At 49.2% G+C, this 23,827-nt stretch overlaps 1 protein-coding gene across 11 annotated transcripts in view; it reads left to right on the forward strand.

Annotated features, from left to right (window-relative positions):
- C20H19orf47 (chromosome 20 C19orf47 homolog) overlaps positions 1 to 23,827 on the forward strand; it is a 52,928-nt gene that overhangs the window by 1,366 nt on the left and 27,735 nt on the right. For 6 of the 11 annotated variants that reach the window (XM_009194510.3, XM_021931111.2, XM_017952455.3 and 3 more), the window contains 7 exons: positions 5,366 to 5,417; positions 10,691 to 10,778; positions 10,874 to 10,988; positions 13,334 to 13,412; positions 18,950 to 19,087; positions 21,018 to 21,170; positions 23,434 to 23,504. In XM_009194510.3, coding sequence (XP_009192774.3) covers positions 5,366 to 5,417; positions 10,691 to 10,778; positions 10,874 to 10,988; positions 13,334 to 13,412; positions 18,950 to 19,087; positions 21,018 to 21,170; positions 23,434 to 23,504 — 696 coding nt within the window. Of the gene's footprint in view, positions 1 to 3,456; positions 3,792 to 5,365; positions 5,471 to 6,482; positions 6,532 to 10,690; positions 10,779 to 10,873; positions 10,989 to 13,333; positions 13,413 to 18,949; positions 19,088 to 21,017; positions 21,171 to 23,433; positions 23,505 to 23,827 lie in introns of those variants that run through there. The other 5 variants (XM_031659458.1, XM_017952456.2, XM_009194513.4 and 2 more) reach the window with 4 other exon arrangements.

The raw sequence follows: 23,827 nt of genomic DNA on the forward strand, positions 1-23,827 counted from the left end.
AAGATAATTGAAAAAGGAATACTACGTATTCCCTTTGAATAGGAATACTGTTCAGAACTTGTACTGTGTGATTCCCTGTTGTCAGATCCCATCGACCCCCATCGAGTTGTCCTTATGCTTGTTCCCAGCTCACCCTTTGTATACAACTAGCATTAAGTCAGTGACTGTCCGTCCCACTGTTTCCCTAGATCACTGAAGATTTGTTTTATTTTGATGCACACTTAACATCGCACTTACCACCTGCTGTGCATCTTCGTTCTAAGGATTCTGTTTATTAACTCGTTTAATCCCTGTAACACCGTTAAGAATGGGTCCTTGGCTGGGTGCAGTGGCTCACACCTGTAATCCCAGCACTTTGGGAGGCCAAGACGGGCGGATCACGACGTCAGGAGATCGAGACCATCCTGGCTAATACGGTGAAACCCTGTCTCTACTAAAAATACAAAAAATTAGCCGGGCATGGTGGTGGTAATCCCAGCTACTTGGGAGGCCAAGGCAGGAGAATTGCATGAACCTGGGAGGCAGGGGTTGCAGTGAGCCGAGATCACACCGCTGCACTCCAGCCTGGGTGACAGAGTGGGACTCCATCTCAAAAAGAAAACCTTTTTTTTATTTTGAGATGGTGTTTTTTTATTTTTATTTTTTATTATTTATTTTATTTATTTTTGTTTTGAGACAAGGTCTTACTCTGTAGCTCAGGCTGGAGTGCAGTGGTGCGATCTGGGATTACTGCAACCTCTGCCTCCCGGGCTCAAGCAATTCTCCTGCCTCAGCCTCCTGAGTAGCTAGGATTACAGGTGTCCACCACCATGCCTGGCTAATTTTTGTAGAGATGGGGTTTCACTATGTTGGCCAGGCTGGTCTCGAACTCCTGACCTTGTGATCCACCTGCCTTGGCCTCCCAAGGTGCTGGAATTACAGGCATGAGCCACCGTGCTGGCCAGGAATGGGTACTCTCACTTTTTTTTTTTTTTTTTGAGATAGAGTCTCACTGTTGCCCAGGCTGGAGTATAGTGGTGCAGTTTCGGCTCACTGCAACCTCTGGAGTGCAGTGGCGTGATCTCGGCTCACTGCAACCTTCGCCTCCTGGGTTCAAGCAGTTCTCCTGCCTCAGCCTCCCAAGTGGCTGGGACCACAGGCACCTGCCACCACACCCAGCTAATTTTTGTATTTTTAGTAGAGACAGGGTTTCACCATATTGCTGGGATTAGCCACCACACCTGGCTAATTTTTTGTATTTTTAGTAGAGGCGGAGTTTCACCATGTTGGCCAGGCTAGTCTCAAACTCCTGACCTTGTAATCCACCCACCTTGGCCTCCCAAAGCGTTGGGATTACAGGCATGAGCCACTGTGCCCAGCCACCTTTCTTTTCTTTTCTTTTTCTTTTTTTGAGGCAGAGTCTCACTCTGTTGCCCATGCTGGAGTGAAGTGGCATAATCTTGGCTTACTGCAACCTCTGCACCGCCTGGGTTGAAGCGATTCTCCCACCTTAGCCTCCCGAGTAGCTGGGATTACAGGCATGCGCTACCATGCCCGGCTTATTTTTGGTAGTGATGGGCCTTCACCATATTGGCCAGGCCAGGAGGTCAGGTTGGTCTCGAACCCCTGACCTCAGGTGATCCACCTGCCTCGGCCTCCCAGAGTGCTGGGATTACAGGCATGAGCCGCCGTGCCCGGCTTTTTTTTTTTTTTTTTTTTTTCCTTTTTTCAACAGTGACAGGGTCTCACTGTATCGCCCAGGCTGGCCTCAAAATCCTAGGCTCCAGAGATCCTCCTGCTTCAGCTTCCCAAAATGCTGGGACTACAGGTGTGAGTCACCATACCCGGCCTTACCATTCTTATTGTGCAGTTGAGGAAGTGAGGTCAGAAAGGTTAAGCTACTTGTTCAGAGTCAGGATTAGGACATGGTAAAATTGGGATTTGGATACAGGTCTTCTAAGGGCTTAGCACATGGAGCCTGTTATGTGGTAATTCCTTGAGTTTTGGGAGCTGCTGTCTTTAAAATGACTATTATAATTTTCCTTATTCAGAAAGTCAGTGCTGGAGATGGGCTTTTAGGATTGTGGAGAGAGGAAATTGAATCCAGTAGGGTCTGTAGCACTTGGGGAAGAATACCAGTACTTAAAGGATTCCGGTTAGCATTAACTGAGACATTGAAAAACAGACCATAGTACCTGGCTTGTAGTAATCCCTCAATCAGCATGAACCGTAGCCATTGGACTGCCTGGGGTCCAAGTCCTGCTGCTGCCTTTACTTGCTGTATGATCTTGAACTCCTAGGCTCAAGGGATCCTCCTGCCCCTAAAGTGCTGGCATGACAGGCCTGAGCCACTGTGCCCAGCCTTTTGCTGTGTGATCTTGGACCTGCCATTCTTATCTGTAACTTGGGACTCGTTTTTCCATTTTTCTGAGGGTGGTTGTGAGGAGTCACTGAGATGTGTATATGCTCAGTTCCTGGCGCATAGTAAACACTCAATGGGAGTTACTCCATGGGCATCAGAATCAGGAAGAACTTGTTTTTGAATCCCAGTAAGGTTAGTTGCTAGATGTGCCATTTGATAAATGACTGCACCTCAATGAGTTGGGGTTTTTCATCCGTAAAAACAGGGCTAATAATAGTCCTCACTCACTGAGCTGTTGGGATGCATCTGCATGATGCTTGGCCCTGGTCCTGATGCATAGTTAGTGCTTGGTTTGTGAGATGTTCTGTCTGACTTACTGAGACCTCTCCGTGCTCTGTTCTTTGAGAGATGCATGTTGTATTTTCTTTTCTTTTCTTTTTTTTTTTTGAGACAGAGTCTTTCTCTGTCACCCAGGCTAGAGTGCAGTGGTGCGATCTCGGCTCCCTGCAACCTCTGCCTCCTGGGTTCAGGCGATTCTCCTGCCTCAGCCTGCGGAGTAGCTGGGATTACAGGCACCCACCATCACGCCCGGCTAATTTTTGTATTTTAGTAGAGATGGGTTTTTACCATGTTGGCCAGGCTGGTCTCAAACTCCTGGTCTCAGGTGATCCACCCGCCTCAATCTCCCAAAGTGCTGGGATTGCAGGCATGAGCCACTGTGCCTGGCCTGTGTTGTCTTTGGCTAGTGGTAAAATTCAGAAGGGAAATTGGATCTAAGAGTGTTGAGTACAGGACAGAGTGATGTCTGTGGTCATACTCATCAGTAAGAGATTGAGCAGAAGACCAAGTGCCTGTAATCCCAGCACTTTGGGAAACTGATGTGGGCAGATCACTTGACGTCAGGAGTTCGAGACCAGCCTGACCAACATGGTGAAACCCTGTCTGTACTAAAAATACAAAAATTAGCTGGGTGTGGTGGCGGGTGCCTGTGGTCCCAGCTACGCGGGAGGCTGAGGCTGGAGAACCGCTTGAACCCAGGAGGCGAAGGTTGCAGTGAGCCGAGATCACGCCACTGCACTCCAGCCTGGGCGACAGAGTGAGACTTTGTCTCAAAAAAAAAAAAAAAAAAAATTGAGCAGAAGCCAGGGAAGGGCAAGATTAACAATGCTGAGGATAGAGAAGAGAGTCTCATATGTAGGGACTTAGGGAAAGGTCACGAAGTAGATGGCAGTGGAGCAGAAGGAAGGAGAGGTTGCCAGGAGGAGACAGGTATTCCAGGCACAGGTGACATCCTCTAAAAACAGGAGGCCGACAAAGCACCTGTGTGGGGAAGGAGGCCTGGAGGATGAGATCAGGCACAACACCTCCAGGGTGCTTAGTAGGCACCAAGCACTGTCTCAAGTGCTTTTATTCATAGAAACTCATCTAGCTCTTACAGCAGTCCTCTAAGGTAAGTCATGTTTGCACCCCCCCAATTTACAAATGGGGACACCATGGCCCGACTGGTGAAGTCACTTGCCGAGATCACACAGCTCATAAGTGGTAGAGCTGGATTTGAACCCTACAGTCTGGTTGCAGAGTTCTTACTCTTGACCACTCCATTATACCATCAAAATCTGTTAGGGGATGGGACAGATTTTATGGGGTTGTAAACAGGAAGGTTCTGGGACAGAGGGCTTCTGCACCTCATGGAGGGGTGAGGGAGGATCAGTACTGGGGGCTGCGGTAGATAGAAGGGAGCAGAGTGAGGGGAGAGGGCAGAGGACCCGGGTCAGGGAAGAGGCAGAGGGCTAAGTAGGAAGTTTTGGCCAGGGCAGTGTAGGCCCCGTGATCTTGGAGTCGGATAGCGTTGAATCAGCACATGAAAAAGTTACTTCCTTTAGTTCCCATTCAGCACTGCTTTTATTGGAGATAGTCTCCACTGGTGCTAAAATGTCTTTAACACCACCTTTCTACCATCTGCTAATGTAAGGGAAAATTGGTTTTCCATGTCTTCTCTGGGACGCCTCATGATCAGGTCACCACTTCTGTGACCTGTCTCCTCCCAATGTCCTCCCTGCTGGCTCCACTGCAGCCACGCTGGCTCCTTGCTTTCCCTCCAGCATGCCAGGTGAGCCACTGGCTCAGGGCGCTGGACTTGCTGTACCTTCTTCTGGAACACTTTTTCTCTGTAAAACCACATGGCTCATTGCTTCCCTCCCTTTAGCTCTCTAAATGTTGCTTTAGGTCTTCCCTGATCACTCTGTTGAAAATTACAACCACTCCCTTCCCAGGTCCTCCATGTCTTCTCCATGGCACTAAAGGCTTCCTAATGTACTCTACTAACTGTTTGGCTTGTTTACTCTCTGTCTCCCCTGTCGCCTGTACCCAGCTAGCTGCTAAGTTCCATGGCTTTGTTCACCTTGGTATCCCTAAGAGTGCCTTACACATAGTAGGTTCTCAGTGAATAGGGTTTTGGGTTTGTTTGTTTGAAGACTAGTCAAGTGCAGTAGTGAGAAAGGGAGAAAGAGTAGAATAAGGAGTTCCATCTGTAAGGGACTATGAACAGTCAATTGACATAATTCATTACCTTTGGACCAGCCTGTTTTTTTTTTTGAGACAGGGTCTTGCCATGTTGTCCAGGCTGGTCTTGAACTCCTGGCCTCAATTGATCCTCCCATCTTGGCCTCCCAAAGTGCTGGGATTACAGGCATGAGCCAGCACGCTTGGTTGGTATTTATCGTTAACGTTTTGGCCAGAAGTGTCTTATTTCTGTTGCACTCCTTTTCTAGCCAACCTTTTGGGGTGTGTGGGAATGGAACTGTGGACATTTGCTCTCCCTGGGCCTTGTCTCAGGCACAAGCGATGATGGTGGTGGCAGCTCTGTCCCAGGCTGACTTCCTGCCAGCTGCTCCAGGCTATTCCTGGGCGGTGAGCCTCTAGCCCAGGAACGTTCCTCTGGCATGCAGGCAGACAGGCACAGGAGAGGGACAAACACTCACAGCCGGCAGCAACTCATGGGCCCTCTCCTCTCTTCTCTTTCAGGCTCCAGGGAGCAGTGTCAGGGCCAGGGAGACGATGGTCTCCGTGACTATGGGTGAGTCTGTGGCCTTCTCTCCAGGGCCCCCTCTCCCCACTGCCCTTTTTGAGGTATGGCCTTGGTGGGGGATAAGGGGGTGGGGGAGGGAGGGCTGGGTCATTGGCAGGAACAGCTGTACTCTGAGGACTGTGGCAGGGTGGGGCTGGAACTGCTTGAGGCCTGCCTGCCTCCTCGCCGGATCTCTCTCCTGACTGTATAGTTTAGCTGTGAAGAACGTGGGTTATGAAGTCCAGCAGGTCTCCCACGTGGCCTCACAGAGCCTTGGTTTTCTCACCTGTGAAATGGAAATGATATTCCCACATCCTGGGATTAAGGAGATTACAGCATGTAAAAGCTTGGGTGTAGTTCTAAACAAACCTTAGGTGTTATTATTATCACAAGCCTTAAGCTCTGTATTTGGGGATTGCTAAGGCGCAGATATTAATTGGTGGCTTTGAAAAATGTTGACATTTATTGTAATGTAGAAAAATATATTTTATATATATATAATTTTTTGAGAAGGAATTTCACTCTTGTTGCCCAGGCTGGAGTACAGTGGCACGATCTCGGCTCACTGCAACCTCCACCTCCCAGATTCAAGCGATTCGCCTGCCTCAGCCTCCCAAATAGCTGGGATTACAGGCGTGTGCCACACGCCCAGCTAATTTTTGTATTTTTAGTAGAGACAGGGTTTCACCATGTTGGCCAGGCTGGCCTCGAACTCCTGACCTCAGGTGATCTGCCCTCTCCAGCCTCCCTAAGTGCTGGGATTACAGGCATGAGCCATCATGCCTGGCCCATAAAATATATTTGTATAGTTTTAAGAGTGATTAAGAAGCAAAGTCTGAGTATATCCTTTTTTTTTTTTTTGAGACAGGCTCACACTTTGTTGCCCATGTTGGAGTGCAGTGGTATAATCTCGGCTCACTGCACCCTCCGCCTCCCAGGCTCAGGTGATCCTCCCATCTCAGCCTCCTGAGTAGCTGGGACTATAGGGACACACCATCATGCCCAGCTAATTTTTATATTTTTTGTAGAGATGGGGTTTCGCCATGTTGCCCAGGCTGGTCTTGAATTCCTGTGCTCAAGAGATCCTCCTGCCTCAGCCTCCCAAAGTGCTGGGATCACACAGGTGAGCCACCGCGCCTGGCCTGTATTCCTTTTTTTTTTTGAGACAGAGTCTTGCTCTGTCACCAGGCTGGAGTGCAGTGGCACGATCTTGGCTCAATGCAACCTCTGCCTCCCGGGTTCAAGTGATTCTCCTGCCTCAGCCTCCCGAGTAGCTGGGACTACAGGCGCACACCACCACGCCCAAATAATTTTTGTATTTTTAGTAGAGATGGGGTTTCATCATGTTGGCTGGGATGGGCTCGATCTCTTGACCTTGTGATCCACCTGCCTCGGCCTCCCAAAGTGCTGGGATTACAGACAGGAGCCACCGTGCCTAGCTGCCTGTATTCTTTATAATTCCATTCATATAAAGCATAGAAGCAGACAAAATCAGTCTATTTTGTTAGAAGGTGGTGGTTGCATCTGGGAAGGAGTGAGTAGAGACTCCAAAGGGAATATAAGGGGTTCTGAGGTGTTAGAAATATCTCATTTCTTGATTTGGGTGCTGTTTACATAGGTGTGTCTGATTTAGGAAGATCTATTGACTTGTGCACTTTTTTTGCATGTACATTATAGTTCCGTAAAAAGATTGAAAAATCCAAACCCTGTTACCCATCCAGATCAAAAAAAGAGAACATTGTCAGCCCCATGAGAGTCCTACCCCAATCACACTCCCCTCCGTTCTCCATATGGAATAAACCATTTTGTGAATGTCTTTTCTTGCCTTACCTACCTTTTTTTTTTTACAATGGAGTTTCGCTTTTGTTGCTTAGGCTGGAATGCAATGGCGTGATCTTGGCTCACCGCAACCTCTGCCTCCTGGGTTCAAGCGATTCCCCTGCCTCAGCCTCCGGATCGAGTAGCTGGGATTACAGGCATGCCCCACCATGCCTCACTAAATTTGTATTTTTAGTAGAGATGGGGTTTCTCTATGATAGTCAGGCTGGTCTCAAACTCCTGACCTCAGGTGATCCACCTGCCTCAGCCTCCCAAAGTGCTGGGATTACAGGTGTAAGCCACCGCTCCCAGCCTTCCTTGCCTTTATAGTTGTATTATCAATGGGACATTCCTATTCTATAGACTTTGGTTTTGAAATTACATGAATGAAATCATACCTTGTGTTCTTTTGTATCTGGCTTCTTTTGCTCAACATAATGTCTAAGGGTCATCTGTGTTGACTTTCTTTTCACTGCTGTATAGTATTTCACCTTGAGAGTGACCACCATGTGTTTATCAATGCTGCTGTCAGTGGATATTGCATTATTACTGGGTTGGGGCTATCACAGACAAACTACTGTGAATATTCTTGTATGTGTCTCCTGGTGTGTGCAAAAAGCCACATCTCATTGATTCCAAGACTCACATCATTGCACAACTTAATATTTCTGAAGTAGGGGTATATCTTATTGCCGGTGCCTTATGACAGTTTAGTTGACTGCATGTTTTCCTTCCTTAGCAATACATGAAATGATGGTGTGTGCTGAATGTGGAGACTCTTTCCATTCCTCAAACACTGGGTTTCAGCAATCTTTTGGTTAAATTCACAGGCTTTGCCTGGTCCCTGTGAACTGATTGGTCTTTACAACTAATTGATCACAACCAGTTACAGATTTATTTGTTCCTTCTCCCTTCCCACTGCTTCACTTGACTAACCTTAAAATCAGTCAGTCAATTAATCAATCACAGGCTTTGGCTCAGAGAGCTACCCCCAGCCTACGTGGTACTTTTTTCTCCCCTTAATAACAGCTTAGTTTAGGTATAATTCATTTATCATACGTTTTACCTAGTTAAGGTGTACAATTCGATGGTTTTTATATTCTCTGTTCACAGAGTTGTGCAGCCATCACCATAATCAATTTTAAAACATCTTTATCACTCTCTCTTGAAACTCCATACCTTAGCAGGGTGTTGTGGCTCACGCCAGTAATCCCAGCACTTTGGCAGGCTGAGGCAGGTGAATCGCTTGAGTCCAGGAGTTTGAGACCAGCCTAGGCAACATGATGAAACTCTGTCTCTATAAAAAATATAAAAAATTGCCGGGCACTGTGGCTCACGCCTGTAATCCCAGCACTTTGGGAGGCCGAGGAGTGTGGATCACGAGGTCAGGAGTTTGAGACCAGCCTGACCAACATGGTGAAACCCCGTCTCTACTAAAAATACAAAAATTAACCGGGCATGGTGGCACGTGCCTGTAATCCCAGCTACTTGGGAGGCCAAGGCAGGAGAATCGCTTGAACCCAGAGGTGGAGGTTACAGTGAGCCGAGATTACGCCTCTGCACTCTAGTCTGGGTGACAGAGTGAAACTCCATCTCAAAATAAAATGTGTGTATATATATGTAACTTGTGTGTGTATATATACAAAAAAATAGCTAGGCCTGGTGGCACGCGCCTGTAGTTTAACTACTTGGGAAGCTGAGGTGGGAAGATTGCTTGAGCCCAGGAGGTTGAGACGGCAGTGAACTATGATTGTGCCACTGCACTCTGGCCTAGGCGACAGAGGGAGACCCTGTCTCAAAAAAATTAAAACCCCATACCCATTAGCAGTCACTTCCCCTGTCCTCCCAGCAACCACTAATCTACTTTCTCTTTAGATTTGCCTGTTCTAGACATTTCATATACATGGAATCATTATGTGGTGCTTTTTGATAGTTAGAGGTGCATGCTTCTGGCCAGTGGGACCCAGGGCCCTATGGCTGAGCAGGTGGATAGTGCCTGTGCAACACAGGGAAATGGTACCTCTTTCCTGTGGCCTGGCAGAGGCAATCCTAAGGACATGAGCTCCTCGCCAACCTCAGTCCCCAAGGGCCAATCAGCACCCGGGGTAACTGGCCTGTGGCTGGCTGGGCAGGGGCCTCCTTGGAGATGTGACCCATGGGGCTTCACCTGAGCCCTGCACTGCCACTCATGTAACACCTGACCCACAGTGTGTCTGTTTCCCTGCTCTGAGTCTCTATTGTCTTAAAAGCAAAATGGGTGAGGTAATAACAGGTTTCTTCTATTCTAAAATAGCATGGATTGTTGGATGTACTGAGAAAGAAAAACAGTTTGCTAATTAAACCATGGCACACCATCAGTCATGAAGTAGATCCTAGTTTCGGAGATGTCAAAATGTGAAAAAAAAAGTTCTGCTTTGAATCAGTGGTCTTAGCTACCTCCTGGCCTGGCAGGCTGGGGTCAGTTTGAGGGTCAAACCCACCAAGAAGCCAAGAAAATTTAGAAAGAATAAAGTTTCATAGGTGGGGTCTGCCTGGTCTTGGCTGTGGCTCTGTGTTTAGTGGTGATGGGAGTAATAGTAGTAATAATAATAATAATAATAGCTGACATGGTTTGAGGATATCCTCTGGGTTAAGCATCATTTGAAGCCTTTTATATGGAGTTTCTCATTGAGTCTGCACAGTGATCCAAGGACACTGGTGCTGTTATCACTAAAATCTCAGCTACACAAGGGCTGGGACTTCATCTTGTGCCTTGTGGTATCCCCAGTGCGTAGGACAGGACCTGTCCTTTGCCAAATGCTGGGTAAACACTTGTCAAGTCTGTTATCCCGGGTTTACAGATGAGGAAACCAAGGCACCAAGAGTTAACTTACCCACAGTCCCTCCATAGGGAAATCGCAGGGTTAGGATTCAAACCCAAGCTCCGAAGTCCGTGTTAGTAACTTCTGTGCCTCTCTCTGAGGGAAGTTTGCTACTGTGGCGGGTAGGGGGCTTGCCAAGGCTCATGGGCTGGCTCTGTGACACTTCTTTCCAACCACCTGTGGATCCTGTCATCCTCTGGGCCTAAGCTGGCTGATAGGGACTAGGGCAGAGAACCCAGAGTCCCAGTTACCCTACATCAGTCATGGGCCCAGCATGTGTAGTGATGCAGAGAGCCAGCCCTGGGGCGGGGTGGAGCTGTAAGGAGAAAGGCTGTGGTAAGGGTTTGGGAGCTCTGCCCCTTGTTTAGCATTGTTGCCCAACCTTTCCCTGCCTCATTTTCCTCGGCAACTCAGGGGAGTCTTAATACTGCTTAACTCACAGGGTCAGGAAGGCTCAGTTCCATCATGTGTGTGTGGAGCACTCCACACAGGGCCTGGCATGGGAGGAGCATTTAATTTGTGGGAGCTGCTGTGATTGTGGTTTTGCTAATGCTATTCTCTAAAGAGGATGGTGTGAATAATGAGCCCTGTCCAACCCCACAGCCACTTCCGAGTGGATCCAGTTCTTTAAGGAAGCCGGCATTCCTCCAGGACCTGCTGTCAATTATGCCGTGATGTTTGTAGATAATAGGTGAGGAGACTGAACTTGGGGATGGGGTGGTGGGGAGCTGACGGGCCCACCCACTCTGGCCCACCTGGGGCCTTACCACTGACCTTCCCCTGCAGGATTCAGAAGAGCATGCTGCTGGATCTCAATAAGGAGATCATGAATGAGCTGGGCGTGACCGTGGTGGGCGACATCATCGCCATTCTCAAGCATGCCAAAGTGGTGCACCGTCAGGTGGGTGCTGTGCCCAGCCCCTCTGTCTCTGGGTTTGGCATGGAGGTGGAGGTTTAGTTGCAGAGCCAATGGGAGGCCTGGCAGCAGAGGCAGGCCGACCTGGGTTCCAGGGCTGGTTTGGCCATTTGCTGTGTGACACTGGGCACATGGCCCAACCTCTCTGAGCTGTATTTTCTGCATCTGTGAAAGAGAGGCAAACCTGGCCGGGCGCGGTGGCTCATGCCTGTAATCCCAGCACTTTAGGAGGCTGAGGCGGGCGGATCACGAGGTCAGGAGATCAAGACCATCCTGGCTAACACAGTGAAACCCCGTCTCTACTAAAAATACAAAAAATTAGCCAGGCATGGTGGCGGGCACCTGTAGTCCCAGTTACTTGGGAGGCTGAGGCAGGAGAATGGCATGAACCCGGGAGGCAGAGCTTACAGTGAGCTGAGATCGTGCCACTGCACTCCAGCCTGGGCGACAGAGTGAGACTCTGTCTCGAGAGGAAAAAAAAAAAAAAAAAGAAAGAGAGACAAACCTATCTTGAAGGGTGGTTGTATTTTTTTTTTTTTTTTGAAACAGTGTTTTGCCATGTTGGTCAAGCTGGTCTCGAACTCCTGGGCTCAGGCCATCCTCCTGCCTCAGTCTCCCAAAATACTGGGATTTCAGGCATGAGCTACTGCGCCCAGCCCTGATTTTGAGTATTAAATTATGTGAAGTACTAGCACAGTGGAAACTGCCTGTATTCGGGTCCCTCTATAATAACTTATTGCTGCTTCACGTCTTCTTTGTGATAATTATTATCTCCAGGATAGCAGCTTCCTATGTGGGACCCGGATGGCAGCCTGGCTCACCACCTGGATGTTCCAGTCTTGACCTCTCCGCTTATAGTGACCCACCTTCCTGGATCTCTTTGAAATGGGCTTTTCACACAGCCCTGTTGCTAGTGTGGCTGTGGCCACCTACCAGATTGTATACATGGCTCTGAGCACCAGACCTGGAGTGTTGGACTCATTAAATGATTAATATAATAACTAACACTTACCAAGTACTTGCTGTGGCCTGCCAGGCACTGTCTCCTTCCCTCCCTCCCTCCCTCCCACCCTCCCTTCCTTCCTTCCTTCTTTTCTCCCTTCCTCCCTTCTTTCTTCCCTCCTTCCCTTCCTCCCTTCTTCCCTTCCTTCCTCCCTTCCTCCCTCCCTCCCTCCCTCCCTCCCTTCCTTCCTTCTTTTCTCCCTTCCTCCCTTCTTTCTTCCCTCCGTCCCTTCCTCCCTTCTTCCCTTCCTCCCTCCCTTCCTCCCTTCCTCCCTTCCTTCCCTCCCTCCCTCCCTCCCTTCCTTCCTCCCTTCCTTCCTTGCTTCCTCCCTTCCTTCCTCCCTTCCTTCTTTTCTCCCTTCCTCCCTCCCTCCCTCCATTTCCCCCCCTCCCGTCCCCTGGCCCCCTCTTCGCTCACTGCAACCTCTGCCTCCCAGGTTCAAGTGATTCTCCCACCTCAGCCTCCTGAGTACCTGGGATTATAGGCGTGTGCCCCTGCGCCTGGCCTCTTTATTTTATTTTATTTTATTGAGACAGAATCCCACCCTGTTGCCTAGGCTGGAGTGTAGTGGTGCTGTCTTGGCTCACTGCAGCCTTCACCTCCCGAGTTCAAGAGATTCTCGTACCTCAGCCACCCGAGTGATTGGGATTACAGGCATGCGCCACCATGCCTAGCTATTTTTTGTAATTTTAGTAGAGATGGGGTTTTGCCATGTTGCCCAGGCTGGTCTTGAACTCCTGGCCTCAGGTGATCCACCTCCCCTGGCCTCCCAAAAGGCTGGGATTACAGGTGTGAGCCACCATACCTGGCCATCTTTCATCTATTTTTGAGACGGGGTCTCAATCTGTCACCCAGGCTAGAGTGCAGTGGTACAATCACAGCTTACTGCAGCCTCAAACTCCTGGGCTCAAGTGATCCTACCACCTTAGCCGCTGAATAGCTGGGACTACAGGTGCGTGACACCATACTTGGCTAATTTTTTAATTTTTCTAGAGATAAGGGTCTCACTATTGGCCAGGCTGGTCTTAAACTCCTGACCTCAGGTGATCTACCCACCTTGGCCTCCCGAAGTGCTGGGATTACAGGTGTGAATCACCACACCTGGCCTATTTTTTTCAATGACCGTGATAGTTTTGCAGTGTACTGGTCAGATATTTTATAGAGTGTCCCTCAGTTTGGAGGTGTCTGATGCTTTCTTATGGTTAGGAGTAAAATGTGTTAGAATCTTCTCTAGCAGTCAGGTATTGATCCTCATGGTGTTGCTTAGATCTCTAGGTCCATGCATGATTCTTCTGTGGTGACCCAAGTGCCTGTTCTTTTTTTATAGGACATGTGCAAAGCTGCCACTGAGTCAGTGCCCTGCAGCCCCAGTCCCCTTGCAGGCGAGATTCGCCGTGGCACTAGTGGTGAGTCCTAACTATTCAGGCCTCTTTTCCTTGATTCTTTTACCCTGTCAGTGAAGGGGACACGTCTGGCTGTCCCATCCCTACCCGTAATTTGCAAAAGTAGAAATAAAGCCATCGGAGGCACTCTTACTCTTCTCTTAGGGGAAAAAATAAACTGGGTAGTGAATGGGTATACACACAGTCAATTGTCATCCGTAGTCGTTAAGTTCTGTAAAGTCAACGTGTACACTTAGTGAATTCTTAGCTCCTAGATGAAATACAGAGCAGTGGAGAATCCATTGCTCCTATGGGAAATACTAGGTTAGGTTCCTGCAAGCCCGTAGTCAAATATATAGCTTTATTTTATGTATGTCTCCTTTTAAAGGCACTGTAGTTAATATATAATGTTGATTTCAGTAACCGGGAACTTATAGCCAGCAACAGTGTAACTCATTCCTGCATGATGCTTATCTCACACACGCATTTTTTTTGATCAGGTACATCATACCCTTCTTGCATTTAGGAACCCAGACAGCACTTCAACACTATTTTTTGAGGGCCATTTTATTGATTGATTGATTGATTGATTGAGCTGGAGTCTGTTGCCCAGGCTGGTGTACAGTGGCATGATCTTGGCTCACTGCAACTTCCGCCTCCTGGGTTCAAGCAATTGTCTTGCCTCAGTCTCTCTAGTAACTGGGATTACAGGCGCCCGCCACCACGCCTGGCTAATTTTATTTTTAGTAGAGACAGGGTTTCACCATGTTGGCTAGGCTGGTCTCGAACCCCTGACTTCAAGTGATCTGCCTGCCTTGGCCTCCCAAAGTGCTGGGATTATAGGCGTAAGCCACTGCTCCCGTCCGGGGGGCTATTTTAAACAGCAAAAATCACCAACAAAAATGTGAAAAAGGTTCACATTCATGACATCAAGTAGACTGGGCAAAGGATACTTGTTTATAGAGCGGGGCCTGAAACAAGAGGGTAACAATGCCTTCTTTGTCCTCATTTGGAACATGTCTGGAGCAACTCAAAGTGTTCCCTGCGCGTGTCTGTGAATGACAGTGAAAGCACTGCCTGTATTGATTTTGGGGTTACAAATACATTTGAATGAGTAGGCAAATTTGCAAATATGGAATCTATGAATGATGAGTATTGACTGTATTTATTTTTTTATTCTTTATTTTTTTTGAGATGGAGTCTCACTCTGTTGCCCAGGCTGGAGTACAGTGGCGTGACATTGACTCACTGCAACCTCTGCCTCGCGGGTTTAAGCGATTCTCCTCCCTCAGCATCCTGAGTAGCTGGGATCTGCCACCACGCCCGGCTAATTTTTGTATTTTTGGTAGAGACAGAATTTCACCCTGTTGGCCAGGCTGGTCTTGAACACCTCAGGTGATCCACCCGCCTCAGCCTCCCAAAGTGCTGGCCTTATAGACGTGAGCCACCACTGTACCTGACCTTTTTTTTTTTTTCCTTGAGACAGAGTCTTGCTGTGTTGCTTACGTTGGAGTGCTATGGCACCCTCAGCTCACTGCAAACTCTGCCTCCCAGGTTCAAGTGATTCTTGTGCCTCAGTCACCCAAGTATCTGGGATTACACGTGTGTGCCACCATGCCCAGCCAATTTTTATATTTGTAGTAGAGACAGGGTTTTGCCACATTTGCCAGGCTAGTCTTGAACTCTTGATTTCAAACGATCCACCCGCCTCAGCCTCCCAAAGTGCAGGCATGAGCCACTGCACCTGGCTATTTTTGGTTTTTAAAAGCTGTATGATACCATATATATATATATTTTTTGAGATGGAGTTTTCCTTTTGTTGCTCAGGCTGGAGTACAATGGCATGATCTTGGCTTACTACAACCTCCACCTCCTGGGTTCAAGCGACTCTCCTGCCTCAGCCTCCTGAGTTGCTGGCATTACAGGTGCCTGTCACCATGCCCAGCCAATTTTTGTTATTTTTAGTAGAAACGAGATTTTGCCATGCTGACCAGGCTGGTCTTGAACTCTTGACCGTAGGTGATCCACCTGGCTTGGCCCCTCAAAGTGTTGGGCTTACAGCTGTTAGCCACCGTACCTGGCCGATACCTTTTTTAAAAATAAACTTTTAAATTTTAATATACACATTAGCTTCCCTTTGCTGATAAATAAGCCGCCCAAAACTACTTTAAAACACAGACATGTATTTTCATTTTTTGAGATGGGAATCTTGCTGTGTTGCCCAGGCTGGAGTGTAGTGGTGCAGTCATAGCTCACTGTAGCCTCAAAGTCCTGAACTCAAGTGATCCTCCCACCTCAGACTCCTGAATAGCTGGGATTACACACACAAGCCACCATGCCTTGCTAAAACATGAGTGTTTATTTCTCATGATTTTATGGATTGTCTGGTCAGTTCTGCTCTAGGCCAGCTCAGCTGATTTTAATGGTCACCTGGCAGCTAGGTTGAAGCCGGGTTGATGGCCGTATTCACATATCTGATGGTTGTCCTGATGTTATCTGGGCCCAGAGGGTGACTTGGCTACGTGTCCATAATTATCTAGCTGGCTAGCCTGGGCTTGTTCACAGTGGTGGTTGCAGGGTTCCTAAAAGCAGCAAAAGAGGGCTAGCCCCAGTGTGCAAAGCACCTCTTAAGCCACTGCTTGCACAACATTTGTTCTCGTCCTGTTGGCCAAAGCAAGTTACATGGAGAAGTCCAGAGTCATTGTGGGCAGGGCTTACCCAAAGACGTGGATGTAAAGAGGCTGAGCAAATTAGGGTTCGTTTCTGCAACGCTCCCCCATAACATACATTCAGAAAAGGGTTCAATCATAATAGTACAGTGGGTACCTTTCACAGATGGGACACTCATGTAGCCAGCACTCACATCCAGCAACAGAAACATGACCAGCCTTCCAGAATCCTCCTGTATCCTCTCCCAGCCACCACATCATCTCCAGGGTACCCACTACCCTGATTGCTAACAGCACACATTAGTTTTACCAGTCTTTCAAATCTTTATAAGTGAAATTTTCAACTGGGTATGGTGGCCCATGCCTTTAATCCCAGCACTTTGGGAGGCCCAGATGGGAAGATCACTTGAAGCTAGGCATTTGAGACCAGCCTGGGCAACATAGTGAGACCCTGTCTCTAAAAAAATTAGTAAATTAGCTGTGGGAGGCCTGGGAGGCTGAGGTGGGAGGATTGCTTGAGCCCAGGACTTTGAGGCTGCAGTGAGTTATGATGGCAACACTGTACTCCATCATCCTGGGCAACGGAGTGAAACCCTGTCTCAAAAAAAAAAAAAAAAAAGGGGGCCGGGCGCGGTGGCTCACACCTGTAATCCTAGCACTTTGGGAGGCCGAGGCGGGTGGATCACGAGGTCGGGAGATGGAGACAATCCTGGCTAACATGGTGAAACCCCGTCTCTACTAAAAATACACCAAAAAAATTAGCCGGGCGTGGTGGCGGGCGCCTGTAATCCCAACTACTCGGGAGGCTGAGACAGGAGAATGGCGTGAACCCATTGGAGCTTGCAGTGAGCGGAGATCGTGCCACTGCACTCCAGACAGGGGCAACAGAGCCAGACTCCATCTAAAAAAAAAAAAAAAACACGAGAGAAAATAAAATAAGTAAATGAGAAGGGGAAACAGGCAAAGAAGGAGAGGGGTGGGAAGTGCTCCAAAAACAACATTCCTAGGATCACTTTTACACACGTTAGAACATCGAATGTGTGTCTGTCAGGAGGGGGAAGAGAACAGTTCTTTGTACTCTGATATCCTGACTGCAACTCAAATGCAACAGAGTAAAGACAGAGTTGGTTGCTTAACTGCCACCCAAATGGGGCTTGCCTGTCATGACAATAAAGCATCACATTCCTGACATCTTTTCAGCTGCACATTTCCCTCTGGGTACAGCACGAGAGGCAGGGCCCTCTTAACAGCTTGCTTTTTATAGCAGAAAATCCTGCTCTTATTGCACTCAGCTAGGTAAAGAGTGTTGCGAATGGAGGCTCTCACAAGACAGATTCTGCATAGCCAGAGAGTTTGCAGCCACTAGACATAAAGCCTCCCATCCAACCTGAGAGATATCTGAAGAAGCACTGGGGTATATCATTAACAGAAGAGAAAGAACAGGCCTGAAAACCAAGAATTGGCCGGTGCAGTCGCTCACGCCTATAATCCCAGCGCTTTGGGAGGCTGAGGCGGGCAGATCACGAGGTCGGAAGATCGAGACCATCCTGGCTAACACAGTGAAACCCCATCTCTACTAAAAATACAAAAAATTAGCCGGGCGTGGTGGCGGGCACCTGTAGTCCCAGCTATTCGGGAGACCGAGGCAGGAGAGTGCTGTGAACCCGGGAGGCGGAGCTTGCAGTGAGCCGAGATTGCGCCACTGCCTTCCAGCTTGGGCCACAGAGTGAGACTCCGTCTCAAAAAACAACAACAACAACAAAAAACCACCAAGAATTTCTTCCTGCAGAGAGGGAGGAGGTCTGATAGGGAAGGATCTGTCCTGGGACTTCTGGGTTCCAACAACATCCTGATGCCTGACCTGGGTGATGGGTACTTGGGGGTCATGTTTTGTTAAATGGTCTGTGATGGTTTGATGTAGTTTTCTTTCTTTTTTTTTCCTCCTTTTTTTGAGACTGGGTTTCTCTCTGTTGCCCAGATTGGAGTGCAGTGGTGCGATCACAGCTCACTGCAGCCTTGACCTCCTGGGCTCAAGTGATCCTCTTGCCTCAGCCTCCTGAGTAGCCGGGACTACAGGCACATGCCACTGCGCCTGGCTAATTTTTTTGTATTTTTGGTAGAGACGGAATTTTGCCATGTTGCCCACGCTGGTCTTGAACTGGGTTCAAGTGATCCACCCTCCTCGTACAGGGATTATAGGCATGCGCCCTTGTGCCTGTCCTCAGAAATCGCTTTAGGCACTGGGATACAGCAGTAAACAGACACGGCCTCCTCGTGGAGCTTGCGTTCTTGTGAGTGAGTTTACCAGTAAACAAATAGAGTTTAATGTCAAGCAGTTGTAGGGGCTGTGAAGAAAATGAAAGTGGGCAAGGGTGATAGAGGTTGAGGAGGTGCTGTTTTTAATGGGGTGGTCAGGGAAGTTTTCTCTGAGGAGTTGCCATCAGAGAGGAGGTCTGAATGATGAGACGCAGCAATCCTGCTGTGCTCGGGGAACTGCATGCCAGGCAGAAGGAACAGCAGGGTCCCTGAGGAGGCGCCTGCTTGCTGGGTGAGGAAGATCCTGGAGACCAGCATAGCTGAAGCAGCTCTGGGAGGGGCGAAGTGAACTCAGCACGAGGCTGGGTGACTGATGGGTGAGGTGTGATGGAAACTAGTGTGGTCTAGAGCCTCAGGAAAGACTCCCAGGGTAGGGAGGGATGGGCTAGTTCCTGGGGAGATGCAGCCCATCCTGCCCCCAAGCATCCCCATCACGAGGACCGTGCAGCCACAGGTGACACCTGCTGATGTCATTCAGCCCCAAGCCTCACCTTCTCCATCCTGACCCTGAGACTGCTGGATTGAGGCCTGTCTTCCAGGCCCCAACCCCACTGGACTCTCCTTTTCTCCCCACAGCTGCTTCCCGAATGATTACCAACAGCCTGAACCATGACTCCCCACCCAGCACACCCCCCAGGCGCCCAGACACCAGCACCTCCAAGATCTCGGTCACCGTGTCCAACAAGATGGCAGCAAAGAGTGCCAAGGCCACTGGTGAGGGAATACGGGCAGATGGTAGGAGGAGCTGGAGGGAAACATGGGTTGGTAGGAGGTGCTGGGGGTCATGCTTCCAATATTGTAAGGTGCTTTGAAGGCCACAAGGTATACAAAGCATTTGAACCTGAATCACCTCTGTAAACTTGGTCAAGTTGCCATACATCTGTGGGCCTCACTTTCTACATCTGTAGCATGGGGGGTGGCGATACCCCACCCAGGAGGACGGACAGAAGCACCTGAGTTGGTATGTTGAGGCATGTGTGCGTTGCCTTCTCACTCAGGGGTTCAGGATTTGTGAACAAGTGTTCACCGAGCCCCCAGCTTGTACCCAGCTCTGTGCTTGATGCCTGGGTCAAAGGTAAAGAACCTCTTGCCTCCTCTTAGCAGCCAAGGGATCCTTGAAACCCTTCAGTCTGATCCTGTAACCCCCTGGGCTGTAATTCTCTGGGGCTCCCCATTATTCCAGTAATAAAGGGCATCTTCCCCACACGGTCTGTAGGGCCCTGCGTCATGTGGATTTAGCTCTTGCATCGCCCCACTTTGCATGCCCACTTGCTCCCCTCCAGCCTCCTTCCCATCATAGGGCCTTTGCCCCTGGTGACCCCTTGGCCTGAGCACTCTTCCTCCCCAGACTGCTCTATGTTGGCCTCTGTCCTCCTCCAGGTCTCAGCTTGAGAGCTGGGAATGGGCCTGCAGTCCCTGGGCTCCCAGGCCTTTCCATCCACCATGCTCTTATGCCTTTGCTGGACCCATCCCCACAGCAATGACTTCATGGTGTCATAAGGCAAATGTGGAAATTGAGGCCCACGGCGCTTCATGTTTCTGACATGCACTACCATCACGCCCCATGCACCTCCATCACAAAATCTCCCCTTTGTCCTGCAGGTTTGGAAATGCCTCACCCTCTTCTGGCCTTTGATTTGTGTGCCATGAGCAAAAAAGTTAAAATCAGGCTGCGTGTGGTGGCTCACGCCTGCAATCCCAGCACTGTGAGAGGCTGAGGCAGGAGGATCCCTTGAGCCCAGGAACTCAAGACTAACCTGCACAAGATAACGAAACCCTATCTCTACATTAAAAAAAAAAAAAAAAAAAAAGGGCCGGGCGTGGTGGCTCACACCTGTAATCCCAGAACTTTGGAAGGCCAAGGCAGGTGCATCACCTGAGGTCGGGAGTTTGAGAGCAGCCTGACCAATGTGGTGAAACCCCATGTCTACCAAAAATACAAAAATTAGCTGGGCGTGGTGGTGCATGCCTGTAATCCCAGCTACTTGGGAGGCTGAGGCAGGAGAATCAAACTTAGGAGGTGGAGGTTGTAATGAGCTGAGATCGTGCCATTGCACTCCAGACTGGGCAACAAGAACGAAAACTCAGTCTTTAAAAAAAAAAAAAAAAAGTTAAAATCAGTATAACAAAGTATTGCGAAGAAGATGGTGAGCCCGGGAGCAATTGGCTCTTTTAACCCTTAACACGTTTGAGGGGATTCATTTTTTAAATTGAAGTGTAATTTATGCACAATCCACCACTCATAAATGTACACACAGCTCAAGTGCTTGTTGAAAAGTGAGTGCAGCCATAAAGCACTGCCTGCTTGGAGCTCTAGAACCTTTCCGCCACCCAGCAGGTTCCCCATCCGAGGGGACGTGGGCTGGGCTGGGCCAGGAACCTGCTTGGAACAGGGACAGAGCCACAGAAAGCCTGGGAGGCCTGCCACAGCCTGGGGACCTGGGGATTCTGAGCACCTTCTGTGACCTCATGTTGCGCAGACCTGAGTTTCTCAGTGGTTCGGTCAGTGGTGATGTGGGTGGTTGGGAAGATAAGGGATTCCAGTCGTGAATGTGTGGAGATAAAGGATACCTAGTGTCCAGCGTCCATCCTGAGAGAACGCTTTGTCTCAAAGAGTGCTGATACCCCTGCTTTATTCCCCCAGCAGCCCTGGCCTGCCAGGAGGAGGAGAGCCTGGCTGTTCCTGCCAAGCGGCGCCGGGTCACTGCTGAGATGGAGGGGAAGTACGTCATCAACATGCCCAAAGGCACCACACCCCGCACCCGTAAGATCCTGGAGCAGCAGCAGGCTGCAAAAGGTACTGGCCCATCAGCGGCACACTTCCCTGTGGGGACCATGTCCCTCCCTCTGCATCACACAGGGCCCGTCATATCTTACAGTGGCTGAGAAGCAGGCTTTAACGGGGATGCAGGAGCCACAGGCCAAGGGAACAGTGATGGTGGCCACAGAGGAGGGAAACACATCACTTCTGCCCTCTGATCCTGCAGTTAGTGTAGCTGGTCTCCTTGGCACCTCTTCCCTAAGGGGCAGGAGCAAGGATGGAGTGATAGCCTGCTGTAAAATGAGTGGCTGTGCTTGGCCAAGGGCAGTTATCCCAAAGTGGCACCATTACTATGAGCCAGAGGAGACGAGTGGAGATACAGTCCAAAGCTAGGCCTTGTGACTTGGAGTACAGAGATAATCTCTTGGCTGGGCGTGATGACGCACACCTGAATCCCAGCCCTTTGGGAGACTGAGGTGGGAAGATTGCTTGAGCCTAGGAGTTCAAGCATGCCACATGGTGAGCCCCTGTCTCTGTTAGAAAGGCTGGGCACAGTGGCCCACGCCTGTAACTCCAGCACTTTCAGATGATGCAGAAACATATTCAGTAAAAACAAACTCTTTTCCCTCACTCCCATATCCTCGTCTCTTGTTAACCTTTCCAGACCAGCATCTATGTACGTACATATACACATATATAGGCAGTTTTTTGTTTTTTAGTTTTAGTTTTTATTTTTTTGAGACAGGGTCTCACTTCATCACCCAGGCTGGGTTATGCTGAGTGGCACCTTGTCGACTCACTCCAGTCTCCTCGACCTCCCAGGTTCAAGTAGTCCTGCCTCAGCCTCCCGAGTAGCTGGGACTACAGGCACATGCCACCACGCCCGCCTAATTTTTGTATTTTTTGTAGAGACGGGATTTTGCCATGTTGCCCAGTCTGGTCTCAAACTCCTGAGTTCAAGAGATCTACCTGCTTCACCTTTCCAAATTGCTAGGATTACAAGTGTGAGCCGCTGCACTCAGCCTAGTTTTTCTTTTTTAAACACAAATAGTATGTGTTTAAAATGTAAGTATTGTTTTACAACTTTTTTTTTTTTTTTTTGAAACGGAGTCTTGCTCTGTTACCCAGGCTGGAGTGCAGTGGCACAATCTCGGCTCACTGCAACTTCCGCTTCCTGGATTCAAGCGATTCTCCTGCCTCAATCTCCCAAGAAGCTGGGATTACAGGTGCGTGCCACCATGCCTGGCTAATTTTTATATTTTTAGTAGAGATGGGGTTTCATCGTGTTGGCCAGGCTGGTCTCAAACTCCTGACCTCGGGTGATCCACCTGCCTTCGCCTCCCAAAGTGCTGGAATTACAGGCGTGAGCCACTGTGCCTGGACTTAACTTTTCTTTTCTTTTCTTTTCTTGTTTTTTTTGAGACAGAGTCTTGCTCTGTTTCCTGGGCTGGTGTGCTGTGGTACGAACACGGCTCACCGCAGCCTCGACCTCCTGGGTTCCTATCTTACCTCCCCAGTAGCAGGGACTATAGATTTGGGTCACCATGCCCAGCTAATTTTTAAATTCTGGTTTCTAACTCTTAGTCTCATGTGATCTGCCTACCACTGCCTCCCACTGTGTTGGGATTACAGACATAAGCCACCACTCCTGGCCTGTTCTATAACTTTTTTGTTCATATATATATATTTAGAGATGGGGTCTCACTATATTACCCAGGTTGTTCTCAAACTCCTGGGCTCAGGTGATCCACCTGCCTCAGCCTCCCAAAGGGATAGCAGGTGCACCTTGCCACGCCTGGCCCATGTTCTATAACTTTTTTGTTGAGATCTTCTCATATTAATGTAGGTAGATCTTCATTCTTTTTTTAATGGTTGTTTATTATTTCCAGAGTATTTATATACCATAATTTATTAACCATTCTATTGATGGCTATTAGGTTATAATTTAGGGGAGGAGGCACTACTGCTCATCGGATTCTCTCAGAGGTCCCTGACCCCAAGAAGTGAAAGGAACATGCAGGGACTAAGAACTCTTCCCGTGCACATAATTCATGAGCTAGTGCTGAGGTGTAGGGTATCTGCCAGTTGTAGCTGGTCTTTCCCACATTTGACTCGAGCCAGATAGGGCTGGGTTAAGGTCAGTGTGAGCCAACAGTGTAGACATAACATCCAACTGAGCACAGTCTGGCCCTGCCTGTCCCAGAGCTACTGGTGTCTGGGCTGCCTTGGTATCTGTACAGAGCTCAGCCTAGGCCTGGCCCACCAGGGCCTCTCCCTGATGGCTTCATTTCCCTCCCAGGTCTCCACAGGACGTCTGTGTTTGACCGCCTCGGCGCCGAGACCAAGGCAGACACCACAACGGGAAGTAAAGTGAGTGGGGATGGGGGAGCGATCCTGTGCGTGCGAGCTCTTGTTTTCCCTGAGCGGTGCTCCTGACTCTTAACACATCTCGACCTCACTCAGCCCAGGGCCGTCTAACCTTCCTTTCCAGCCTCAGTTCCTGGCTTTGCACTGGTGGCTTTCCCATCTGTCTTCTGCCCTGGCTTCTCTCCCAATTTCCAGCCCTGGGGGTCCAGTGACTCCTGGATGCCTCCCACCCACCATGTCCCCAACTGGTCTTAGCGTCTTTCCCCAAGTTAGTCCTCTCCTGGGCCCCCATCTGAGGGCTGCCTGCCCTCCCCATTGCAGTCTGT

Source organism: Papio anubis, chromosome 20 (assembly GCF_008728515.1).
Source record: "Papio anubis isolate 15944 chromosome 20, Panubis1.0, whole genome shotgun sequence".
NCBI classification, from domain to species: domain Eukaryota; kingdom Metazoa; phylum Chordata; class Mammalia; order Primates; family Cercopithecidae; genus Papio; species Papio anubis.